The 12,766-nt window shown below is 44.3% G+C and overlaps 1 protein-coding gene across 7 annotated transcripts in view; it reads right to left on the reverse strand.

Moving 5' to 3' along the window:
* PKHD1 (PKHD1 ciliary IPT domain containing fibrocystin/polyductin) overlaps positions 1 to 12,237 on the reverse strand; it is a 456,842-nt gene extending 444,605 nt beyond the window's left edge. For 6 of the 7 annotated variants that reach the window (XM_057555319.1, XM_057555317.1, XM_057555318.1 and 3 more), the window contains exons 1-5: positions 12,108 to 12,237; positions 6,613 to 6,740; positions 5,067 to 5,144; positions 4,301 to 4,445; positions 3,954 to 4,062 (exon numbers count right to left, since the gene is read on the reverse strand). In XM_057555319.1, the coding sequence (XP_057411302.1) occupies positions 3,954 to 4,062; positions 4,301 to 4,445; positions 5,067 to 5,144; positions 6,613 to 6,664 (384 nt within the window). In that variant the 5' untranslated portion in view covers positions 6,665 to 6,740; positions 12,108 to 12,237. Of the gene's footprint in view, positions 1 to 3,953; positions 4,063 to 4,300; positions 4,446 to 5,066; positions 5,145 to 6,612; positions 6,741 to 7,702; positions 8,084 to 12,107 lie in introns of those variants that run through there. The other variant, XM_057555314.1, reaches the window with a different exon arrangement.
* Positions 12,238 to 12,766: the final 529 nt, after the last annotated feature.

Below are 12,766 nucleotides of genomic sequence, written 5' to 3' on the forward strand. Positions count from 1 at the left end.
TGTTATCACAGTGAGCATTTCATTAGAACATCACAGTCACATACACAAGAAGCCTAAGTCATTCCTCACAGAGCATTCATCTAAGGCAGCAAGTGGTTGCATTTCCTCAAATCACCTTACATCTATCTCCTTTCATCTTCACAATATTTCTGTGAAGCAGAGATAACAGACATTGTTATAGTTCTTCCATAGATGAGGTCAAGGGAATCTGATCAAGGTCATATGTCTTCCCTGCACCATATCACTCACACCTGGGCAAGTCTGTTTCTACTTGCCCACCTGCCATACCAGGAACATGTTTTACCAAAGGAAAGGTAGGCAGGCCATGCTTTAAAATACCAACCTTTTAATTCCATTATTGCAACTTGATATCTTGGGGTCTTGAAGGTTTTTTAAAATTTTTCTAGACAATAGTTTGCTTATTTAGATAAAAAGGATTGCAAATTAAATTATTATCAGCCAGCACCTTGGTAGGGATTAGCAAGCTACGAAAAATTGGAAGTTGGAGAGATACGCAAGGGAAGTTTGTCTGGGAAAATGGAAGGTGCCTGTTGGGAGGAAAATGATTCAAAGTATGCAAGGAACGAGAAGCAACATTACTCTCCAAAGAGAAAACCAGCATTGTTTGGAGAGGCAGGAGCCTGGAGAAGCCTGTTCCTGGCACTCAAATCATCCTATGATGCCCTCACCCCCTGAAGCACATCAGCTACTAACTATAAGCTCCGGAAAGGCAGGGGCAATGCCTGGCTGAGTCATTGGTTGTATCCCTGGGCACAGCCTGGTATGTAAAAGACATTCACTTTTTTGTGAATGAATGGAGTGGCCCCATCTGAGATGACTGAGACACTGCCTGGAAGCAGAGGAGAGAAGGAGACAATTCCGGGAACTCCATCTCACCTATAGGCCTCTGGGTTAGTTCCAGATTAGAGCATTTCACAGTCAGGGCCAGCATGAAAAAGGAGAGAATCATAAGGATGGACTGACCTGGCCAAGGTTTGAGCCATGGGCTAATGACTTACCCAGGAAGAGACCTGGTCTCCCCTTCCTGCTACCTTCACCCCCATCCTACTCTAGACGCCTAGACCACCTTCACTCCCCTAACCTACTGCACCTCCCATTTGCAAAACAAAGACAGCGAATTGTTTTGCTTGGTCTGCTTCCAGCACCCCAGGAGTCCACCTTCCCAGGGAGAAGAGCAATAAAGAATAACTCTGGTGTTAATCAACAACCCTCATCAGACATGGAGAATCAACAGACATTTTAACAAAGCTGATGGCGGCTTGGCAAGTGCAGGTTTTATGTATTGATTCACATGGCTGTACAGTCTGTCATCAAGGCTTGTTTCCTCCCTTCCTAACAGAAAGGGTTAGAAAAGAGTTCACAGAAAATATGTACAGTTAGGAGGTCAAAATAAGAATGCTGTGACCTCACAGTTTGGGAGCTGGCTCTGATCTCACTGAAGGATAAAGATTAATGCAACTCCACACACACCTGCCAAACGTACACTACCCCCCTCCCAGCCTCCTCCTGCACCCAGGCCTTCAACTCCCACTGGGACGCCCTTCATACCATTGTCATTCCCACTGGAACTTTATCATAGGAGCTTCATGATACAGAGCAGTGGTTACTGCCCATCTTCCAGATGTTAGCAACTGAGGCAGACGGAACAACTGAATCCAAACCACACAAGGAAACACACCTCTTGATTTCCAACTTAAAACACAAGGTCTAAAATACCATATGCTAACACATATACATTTGGAATCTAAAAAAAATGGTTCTGAAGAACCTAGGGGCAGGACAGGAATAAAGACACAGACAGAGAGAACGGACTTGAGGACACGGGGAGGGGGAAGGGTAAGCTGAGACGAAGTGAGAGAGTGACACGGACATATATACACTACCAAATGTAAAATAGATAGCTAGTGGGAAGCAGCCGCATAGCACAGGGAGATCAGCTCGGTGCTTTGTGACCACCTAGAAGGGTGGGATAGGGAGGGTGGGAGGGAGATGCAAGAGGGAGGAGATATTGGGATATATGTACATGTATAGCTGATTCACTCTGTTATACAGCAGAAACTAACACACCATTGTAAAGCAATTATACTCCAATAAAGATGTTTTAAAAAAAAAAAAGCAAGGTCTATCCTTCAGGCTGAGAGCCTTCCACCAGAAGTGCAGGGGAAATAAGGCGACTCCTGCATCACTCCCTCCCAGGTCCTCAGAGAGCGGCAGGGCAGGCTCAGAGTGAAACCTCAAAAAAGTCTTCACTTGTGAATCTCTCTGAGCTGACACAATATAAAATGGCACTTTTCTAAGAGAAACAGGTCTCTGGTCACCCATGAAGCTAGAGACATGACAAAGTGAAAAATTAACGAGCTTCCTGCAGGCTGATCCCTGAGCTTGAGTGGGGTCGGCAGCAGCAAGGTGGGGGGAGCCGAAAAGCAGAGGATGAGAATGATAAAGCCGCAGCTACCAGCTGCTTGATAAACCTTCTGTGAGTTGTTCAAACTTGTCAGTGCCTGCAGCAGGCTCTTTGGAGTGGACTGGAGAGGTGGAATTAATTTTTAATACATATGGTTCCCCCAGCCCCAGCCCCCAAACAAAGAGAGACACTGGGTTTCCTTCAGCTCAGAATGCCTCTCATTAACTGCATCCCCTGGTGATTTTTCATCAATTCACCAAGCTAGTGGAACCACCGGAGGACTTGCTTTCTTTTATGTGCAATTTTAGGAAGTGTTTCTCTTCTTTCCCCTCTCTCTCCTTACCGGTCTTTTAATAAGTAGGAAAACTATTATCTGGGGTGAAAGGACATCAAAACCAAAAACAGCACAGTGATTAAGGACCATGCTCCGCCGTCTCTCTTCTGTTTTATTCACTGATACAATGTAGAGGTGCTGGTGTGGGTCTAAACAAAAAAGAATTTTTTTTGTCTTTCTGCCGCATACGTGCAAAAGCAAAATTCTGGAAAACAAGATTCTCTTGGAGTAAGAAACAAGTTGTTAAATGTGAATTGATGGCAAATTCCAAATTCTAAAGATGAATTGCCTATGTAAAATGTGGATCATATGAGACATGAATTTAGAAGATGAAGTCTTGTTGTAAAGGAGCATTGATTAATAACTAAATTGTGTTATTAGGAACTGCTCTTAAACAGAGGCTCCCTGAGGCAAGTACAACCCTGCCAAGCTGCTGCATTTTATGGAAAGTCTAGAACCTATGCTTTCAGAGAGCATTTTAGTGTAAAACCAATCTGAAATGGACAGTAGACTCAACAACATAAAATGAAGCCCCAACATAAAATTAATGCATCTGGAAGCTCTAAAATAAGCAGGCATCGACTCATAAACTCTCTCTATCTGCTTGCTTTTTGCTCTCTCTGAGGTCGAAGGAGAATTCCAACAGCACATGCCCTTTCGGTCTAGGGTTGGAAGAAGCAGAAATCAACCGTGAAGCAGAGAGGAAGGTGGAACTTGGGTCCCTGAGTCCCTTCCCCATGCTTACACTCCAGATGATCTCAGCTGTAAAATGAAACACTGATGCACAATGGTAATCTTTGTGGCTCCTCTATGGACTTCAGTATAAGTGAGGATTTAGATGCAGGTTCTAATCCTGGTTCTGCAATTTACAAACTAGATGACATGGGCAAATTACTTAATCTCCCTGAGCCCCAGGTTGCTCATCCGTAAAAGCAGGATAATAAAAAGCTACCCCATAAAATTGCTGTAAGCATTAAATGAACGTGCATAAAGCACTTAGCGAGAGCCTGACATACACATGCTCAATACTTACCTTCTTAAGATAGTCTCGGAAACTCCGTAACTATCATCCACCTGTTCCTCTCATCCTGGCAAAGCAGAAAGACTCCCCAGCTGATTTATAACTTGCTTGTCGATAGTGCAAGCACACTCTCAGACCAGGCAAACACACATTCCTCCATGCTTAGTACCCACCTTGAAAGTGCAGCTGTCTCGTGGTCCTGAACTTGGGCTGCCTACGACCTGTCCCCCAGCCTGCACTTCCAGGTAATACAGACCTTCATGTGCTTCGGACAGCAGAGATCTGAGGGCAGAAAGTGGCAATCCTTGTGAATCAAAGACTATGAATTGCCAAAGCTGGCAGCCCCACTTGACCACTTCAAACTTCCCCCCTGCAGCTGCGAAACAGAGCTAACCCAGGAGTCCTGTATTTCACCTTTCCTGCCTTTCATGGCAGGAGTTGCTCTAATTTGCCACTGAAAGCTACTGAGATGAGCAAAGCACTCATCCTGTCTGGTCTTCTCATTCCCGGGCAGGTGTACCTGGTCCTACACATCACTATCGGCAAATCCAGGAGGACAGGAGAGATGTCACAGGGTATGATGGGCAGCATGGGTACAGCCACATTCACCAGGTGGATCTCCAGCTGAGAGCCGTTGGCAGGATAAAGGAGACCTGGCTCCAAACCTGAACACAAGGGAGAGTGGAGTCTCAGGCTGAGCAGAGCAGTAATCCACACGGGGTAATACAAAAACCTGCCACACGGGGGCAATGGCAGGCCCTGAGTTTACCTAAGGGTTAAAAGTAATATTTCTCATTTCCGAAGGCTGTGTGAATGAGTGTGCTTCTTTATGGCTTTATTTTTTTTCTGAATTCTCTCTTCAGGTCCATCCACTTAAATCCAGGAAAGAATTTTCCAACCCTCAAAGTTACTCTTTTCCAGTGGTATAGATGGATGCACTGAGCCATGGCTTAGAAGCTCCCATATGTAGGATTATCGACAAGGAAGCTAACCAAGTTTCTGAGGGTCACATTGCCAAGTTCTGTGCTACATGGGTATCATCTCATTAGGGTTCCTAGAGTTCCACCCCACAGCTTGGGATAAGGAAGTGGACACAGACATATAATGGTGTGATGTGACATTAGCATGTGGGCATCTGGTAACACAGAAGTTGGTCAGTTGGTCCATCTCCCTTCCAGACCTCTTTTACATCTGTCCTTAGACAAGGAAGAACACCAGAGACTCATTCTTTAGGATTCTTTAGATCGATAAATAAGAAACTTGCATTCGGTAAGGCCCAAACCTACCGTCAAAAATGACCGTGATCCACGTTCCTCCTGCGAGGCTGCCTTCTTCAGGTTCAATGTGGACACTCAGACAAGGCACTATAAGTGAGTAGGAGAAACACTGGCTTCAGTGTGCAAATTCAATCCACCGGCTTCCTTTGAGCATTCCTCAGAATCACCACAAGGGCTTCATACAGCACAGATCGCTGGACCCACCCCCAGAGTTTCCCATCCAGTAGGTCTGTGGTGGATCCCAAGAATTTACAGTTCTCACCAGGTGCTGCTGGTGTTACCGGTCTGGGGACCACACCTTCCTCCCATTTTAAGGAAAGTTTTGACTGATCTTCTTATCTTAGACATCCAAAAACCCTGTGTTCACCAGGACAATCCTGAATTTCCACTTCCTTTGCAAAAGCCTCCAGGATACATTTGGTTCCTAACTGAATCCATAAAATGTCTTCTCTCTTTCCCACTCTTTAATTAGGTGGTCATATTTAACTGTTACCACTTATTTCTTATATTTCCACTTCCCAGAGAAGAGGAGAAAGTTCTGGAAGTTATCCCTATTTCAGTCCTCCTGCTTAGAATATCATCCTCTAGTTTCTCCCTTTTGAATACATGATCAGAATGACTCCCCAAAGAGACACAGCATTCTCTAGATTTTTGCTTTGCCTGCTCAGAGAGGGGCTGAAACATGAATCAGTGCTGGAATTATTTTAAAAGTCCACTATAGACTTACACACTAGGTAGACTGGGTTCTCGCATAGAGACTATGGGCTGAGCATGACCTTATCAATGCCTTATTTTTGAAGATGATCCTGGATGGACATGCCTTGTCTGAGGTAAAGCCAGCAAAAATCAGTTAGCTCCTCAGTGAGGTCTACAGAACGCTTCTCGGTTTCTATATCAGAAAAGTTAAAGGATCATCCAAGCCACACTAACTCTGGCTAGCCCAGGGCTTTGTACATTTATGTACATTTATGCAGGTGGCACTCTGCACAACCAAGAGTGGTGAAGAATCATTCACATCAACACAACCATTCGTGGCAGCCCTGGCCAGATAGGCTCATGCTCACCCCTCAAAGGTGTATTAGATACTTCTACCTTAAGAAGATCAAAAACAAATGCCATAAAAAGATACAGAGGATAACCAAAGTCACTGAGAAAACTAGAGACCTGATTTGAGAAAAGGAAATTTTTATTGGTCATTAATCACTAAGACAAGATAAGCTACTCCCCTTGGGAAGATAAAGTAATAAAATCTAAAAAGAATTTCATTGTATGGCTCAAAAATAAATTATAAAAGGAAGGTTGTAAGTTATTATTAAAAGCTCTAGACTTAACAGCAACTTCCACTGACTGTTAAAAATTAAAGTATATATTTATAACTATTTAATATATAACCTCAACTACTAAACAGAAAAAAATTATTAAGCAGAGAAAATTTAAACCTAGAGGAGATACTTTAACACTTCCTCCCAAAGTAATATTTAAGTATCAATAAATTAGTTCTCAAGGTAACCTGCTGCATTCTATCCAAAATCCCTTCAAAACACATCCAACTCACCTGCTAAAAGTAGTATTTTGATACTTGTCAGAGAGACCAGCCAGCCAGTCATCTTGTTCACTTAAATCAATCCTTTCAAAATTGTTCAGACATTAAACACATTTTCAATTTTGATTGGAGCAGCAGAGCTTTATAAAAACAAAATGAAAAATTACTATCACTTTTGCTTAGATACAATTGCTTTGTTTCGTTAAAACTTGGGAAATTAAGGAAATTATACCAGTATGACTCTAGAGTCTTCAGAGGGACCCACCATCTTCCCAAGCTTGGAAGAAAAGGATAATCTAAGAATCTTACATAAAATTATCATTATTCTACCCCCTTGTCCCACTGACTTATTTTATGCATGTTTAAGCTGGGTAAGTAATAATAACCTCTTTCCTTAATTCATTATTAAATAAACACTTAAATTTTTAAAATAAATGAATTCCAGATTCAAAATACTAGTTAATGGCGATTACGGAGAGCGGGTGCGGGTTGTTTTGTTTTGTTTTCTGGAAGTCTCAGTCCTCTAGAAACCAATCAACACAAAAAGAGTAAAGAGTTAAAGCAAATGTTAAACATGGTAACAAGTTGAAAAAAAAATGGTGTTAATGGAAATTTGGGGGAAATTATCTTATCCTCACAGCAGAGGAAACAGGAAGAAAAAGCTGGACCCTCCAAACTGGACCCTATGACCCCAGGTCCCTCTACCTCAATCCACGATGCCCGGATCATCCTCTTTAAACTCTGCCTTCACTGTGCCCTTCTCCTGCTTAAAGCTTTCAATTCAAAGCAAAACCTCTGTCACTTCAAAAATGACGATAAGAACACTTGGTAAGATTTTTATCAAGATTAACTGAGACGATAGATACATAAAGAAATTAACACAGGGCCTGGCACAAAGGAGATGCCCACGAACTTCAGTTTTCTTTTGGAGGGTTCTCTGCTTCCAAAGGAAAGCCCTCTCTCTGACTTTGCAGTCCCACCATGATCTGCCCCCCACCTTTGCAACTTCCCCTCGCATTGCTCTCCTAGGTGACCCCAGCACCGCAGCGAAGCTGTTCTCCCCACCGTCTCCCAGACAAGCTTCCCACGCGGCAGCCTCTACCTTGGATCCTGCTGGTCGCTTTCTGGATTCCCCAAATTTTCTTGTGCCCCAGTGAACTCCTGGCCTGCATCAGGGCCCAGCTTGGGAGCCGCCTCTCCACGTAATCTGTCCCTGTGTTGGTTCATAAATTAACCGGCCCCCAAACACAGAGGGCAAGGAGAGACCTTAGAAAGAGGCAGACACTCCAGATTGGCAGGTGTCAGGTTTCAGGAAAACTTACAAACGAGGCTTGTCGTGGGCGTCAGCGAGATGAGTAGATCTCCACCCCCCCCCCCACAATCTTAAAAGTTTATAGAGACTTCAGTGGGATTCAGTCACGTGTTCAATCCCAGTGGTCTCAACACCACCTGACTCTCTCAAAACTGCATCCTTGAAAACGGCTCTGGCTGTGGGACCTGTGGGCAGAATGTACATTTCAAGGACAGGGAGGGGGTGAGGAGCCTCCAATTGCCCGGGGTCTGCTTGCAGGTCAACTGGTGGTCACGCCCTGTGCATGACCTCCTCCAGCAGTCTGCCCCTCATGACCAGCTCTAACAATCTCACTTGCCCCCTCTTCCGAGCTGTGCCCTGAGAGGTCAGCAAAGGGTTTCACCAGCATGGAGGGGGCTCCTTTGGCAGCTATCCGGCTGCATAGGAGATAGAGGCCACAGCAACAGTATAGGCACATGCAAGAGAAAACACAGATTAACATTCCCAACATAAGTAACATTTTTTTCCACCAAGAGCTCCATGATCTGAACCACTGATTTATCAAGTTCCCTGGGTTGGTGGTCAGATCACTCAGGAAGTTCACTTGTGTCCTCATGTGATTTAATAAAGATGATGCATCAGCAGATTCATCAGGTGCAAACACGCAACATTCTGCTTGGATAATGGCTCAGGTGCCTCCTTGCAAGGCAGGGATAGTGTCCGAGGCCATCCTATGCTGGAGGAGAGCTTTTCTCATTAGGGACATTTCAGTGTTCCGTAAGGACGGGCTTTGTTGGCTCTCATTTAAGGACTGTTGGGTGAATTTAGTAACAGCTTCTATGTGCTCCAGGCCAATGGAGGGAACAAAGGCAGCAGCCAAACAATGGCACCAGTGGAAAACAGACATGCCCATCTGATCTTGAGGAAAGGGAGGTTGGAAAGTTTGGAAGCTTGACCTGGTTGTGTATACCATACAAGGCCAGAGAAGGCAGCCCTGTTAGGCATGAGGAAATGGACTGGGGGATATGCCATACCAGGACCGCACCTTCTCCCCTCTTTCCCATGGTGCTGGTTCCATTCCAGATGTAGTACATTTCCATAGGTCTGGCTGGCAACAGGACAATGGGATCCTGTGGAGATTGAAGTAATCCACCTGTCCTGGTGGGATGTCCCATTGTAAATTCCAGTAGATAATGTCTTAGGATACCTGGGAAGGTGTGATAGGGCTTGCTATTATCAGCAGCATAGCACGTTGACGCATGGTGAGAGTCAGGGCCATGGCCTTCTCCCATGACTTTTGTACCTTTACAATGTTGGGTGTCTTGGTAAGGGTGCTCAGTCTCATACACGGGGCAACAGGTTTTACTGGTTGATCAACTATATTAAAGCCTAGGATAGTACTTTAGTGCACCCAGCCAAGGTGGCTTTACCTGTTATTAATTTAATCTGTTGCTTTAATATTCCACTTTTCCTTTTTACTAACCCTACTTCTCACAGGTTATAGAGGAGATGGAACCTCCATTCATGTCATGTTCTTTTGCCCAGTCTTGCATATCATGACCTTTGAACTGTGCCCCATCAACCACTGTCTTTTGGATGAGGATACCCAAACATAGTCCTCGGTTCTCTAATCCCCTAATGGTGGCAGCCTTGTTTGTGCAGAGACCGAGGAAAGCTTGGGTTAGGCCAGATGCAGTGTTCATAGAAACCAAGGCATATTTAGAACCCTCCCTCAGAGGGAGGGGCCCAATATAATCAATTTACCAATCCTTCACCAGTTGGAAACTCCAGTAGATGGTACCAGACCTCTTTGGAAGTTGCTCTGGGTGTTGTTTAGAACATATAGGACATGTTGTTACTTGCATTAACCAAGTCACTGCATTTCAAGGGCAATCCAGCATCCTTGGCAATATGCCATCTTACCCAGGTGTTACAGTGGCTGCTCTTCCTATGTACCCAGTCTGCTGTGGTTACTGAAGGGTCAGTTGCTTCAATCACCTTCCTGATTGCCAGAGGGGGCATTTGAAGGATCTACATATTCTACAGGGCCTAGGAGCACTCACATTTCTAGAGACAGGGGCCTGGTGGACAAGGTGTTCCCCTGCTACACAGAGACATGCCACTTAGTCAAACTGGGCCTTTGAGTCATGGCAAATGTGGGTTGATGGAACATATCCTCAATCCACCCCTTGAAAGGAAGGGAAGTTCTTACCATGATATGCTGTGTACACTGCTAGAGCTGTTGCTGTCTGGGGGCATATCAGAGTTTTGCCACCTTCTAGAGCAGGGACCAAAACCCTAGGGACACTCTTTCCTTCTGTTGTCTCTGCCACAGGGCCCAGTTGACACTTTCTGGAGTCACAGACACAAATAACTCATGGTAGCCCTGCTTGGGAGATGCCCAGAGCTTTAATCTGCTTCACTAGTATTCTTGCCTGCTCATAGGTAGCTTGTAATTTTGACTCGCAGTTCCATATGTGCCCTTTTTTTGCCAGGTTGTATAAGGGACAGAGGCATTGTGCCAGGCGAGCAATAAAAGTCCTCCAAATCTCCAAAATCCTTACAAAGACTTGCATCTATTTCATACTCTTAGGGCTTGGATAGGCTTACATCTTAGTTATAGCTTCTGGAACAACTTGAGTCTTAGCCGACTACACAACTCCCAACAACTTTACAGTGATTCCTGGGCCTTGAATGTTTTGTGGATTCACTGCCTATCCTCTTCCTTGCAGATGTTCCAGCAAAGTCTACAGAGTGTCCTGCAGCAGAGGCAAGGTTTTACGTGTTAAATTTCTATCATCGATGTAATGGATCCCTTTCATTGATACAGGAGGATTAAGAAAACACTGAAACCAGAAAAAATAGTTATACCATTTCAAAAAAGTAAAAGCCAAGATAAATGCCCAGAAAAGGAATATCTACAAAAAACTTAGAATAAACGTATCTTATGTGTATGGGCTTCCCTGGTGGCACAGTGGTTAAGAATCCGCCTGCCAATGCAGGGGACACAGGTTCGATCCCTGGTCCGGGAAGATCCCACATGCCACCACAACTACTGAACCTGCGCTCTAGAGCCCATGAGCCACAACTACTGAGCCCGCATGCCACAACTACTGAAGCCCGCACACCTAGAGCCCGTGCTCCACAACAAAAGAAGCCACCACAATGAGAAGCCTGCGCACCGCAATGAAGATTAGCCCCCACTCGCTGCAACTAGAGAAAGCCTGCGTACAGCAACGAAGACCCAACACAGCCAAAAATAAAATAAATAAAATAAAATAAATAAATTTATTTTTTTTAAAAAACATATCTTATGGGTATGTCCTGATTAAGTTAGTGCAATGGATAAAATCATCTCTAGTTAATTCAACTCCACAAACACTTATCATACACCTAATATATGCTGGGCACTGTGCTAGGAGCTGGGAAAACAGAGGCAAATAATCTGTGTACCTGCCAACAAGTCCCCAGTGGATGGGGTAGGAGTGGAGGCTACTTGCATTTACAAGAGGAGTTCTAAAGTTTTCAAGTAGATTCAGCAGGTGTTCCTTTAAATTGCAAAATTCCCTACATTTTTACACCTATTTGGAATAGGATTCGTTTTTAAAACATTCAATTTTCAGAAATACATCTACTGCCTAGAGAAAGGTACCCAGGAGTATTTTCTACTTAGTCCAAAAGCACAGGATCTGATTTGCTTGTTACGCCCAACAGAATATGCTCGGCACAAGAGAGTCTATTTTCAATCTGACTGTGATTTTAACATTTTTTTTCAAGCTTAAAACAATGGAAGTAAATAGTCACACATTGGTTTTCTTCAAGCCCTATGTTCAGAGCTACATCTTTTCCTTTAAAACAGAACAATCAAATCAATAATACATGTATTTTTCTTTATGTGATTTTCCACTAATTCTTCCTAAGAACAAACTCAGCCTCCATTTAATTCTTTTAACTAGAATATTTTCAACCAGAGGAGAGCTGTGTGCATTGGGTCAAGTCTTCTCTCTCCCCTTGTCTCTCTCTCCCCTCTGCCCTCATTCCTCCTCTTTCTCCTTTCCTCCCTCCCCTCCCAGCCTCCCCCCACTTTGGGACTTTGACAGACAGAGCTGCAAGGTTGCTACTACAGACCCCCCATTTCCTTTGTTCACCATGACATTGGCAAGAAAGGCAACACCTAGAAAACACAGAGCAGAGATATTTCTGAACCCAACAGTACCTTCTTCTGTTTCTCTCTCGTTGTGACTCAAGGGAGAAATTATCTTTCCTTTCCAAATGACCTTGTTTCTCTCTGTCAAGAACCGATGGCCGTGTTACCTGGTTAGAGCCCAGCCTGCAGCTACCACACAGGTAACTCACCTAACTCGTTTGTGTCCCGACCAAACATACGCCAAAGTGAAAGTTCAGAGCTGACCATGGGGCAAGTTTAATGATTAACACAAGCTATTTAGGCTTTTTCCCCAGGGTCTTTTTTTAATGACCAAAGAAACCGTGTCCTACATTTTTCTCCACTTACTGCATGTGCCCTAGACAAGAATTTTAAGTGAAAGTCCACCCAGTGACACAAACAGACATTCAATGATTGAAAGAATTTGCCAGTAAGTCAGTGACCGAACACAGGCCCAGGAGAAAGGGCCACCAGAGGGCTGGTCCCCATTCATGAGCAGTCTATGACTTTTCATCAAGAGAAATTGATGGCTTGTAAGTGCCTGCCACGGGCTGGCATTCTCACTACCGGGGGTGAGTCTAAAGAAGCAGAGAGAGGATGATCGACCCAAAGTCTTGCTAAGAAAGGGCCAACTAGCCCTCCCTGTTTTTTACTTTCCTCCCTCCCTCCTGACCTTGCTTTTTTTGGCCAAGAGGAAGTCCTTGACTTGT

The sequence above is a fragment of the Balaenoptera acutorostrata genome, chromosome 10 (assembly GCF_949987535.1).
Source record: "Balaenoptera acutorostrata chromosome 10, mBalAcu1.1, whole genome shotgun sequence".
In the NCBI taxonomy this organism is placed as follows: domain Eukaryota; kingdom Metazoa; phylum Chordata; class Mammalia; order Artiodactyla; family Balaenopteridae; genus Balaenoptera; species Balaenoptera acutorostrata.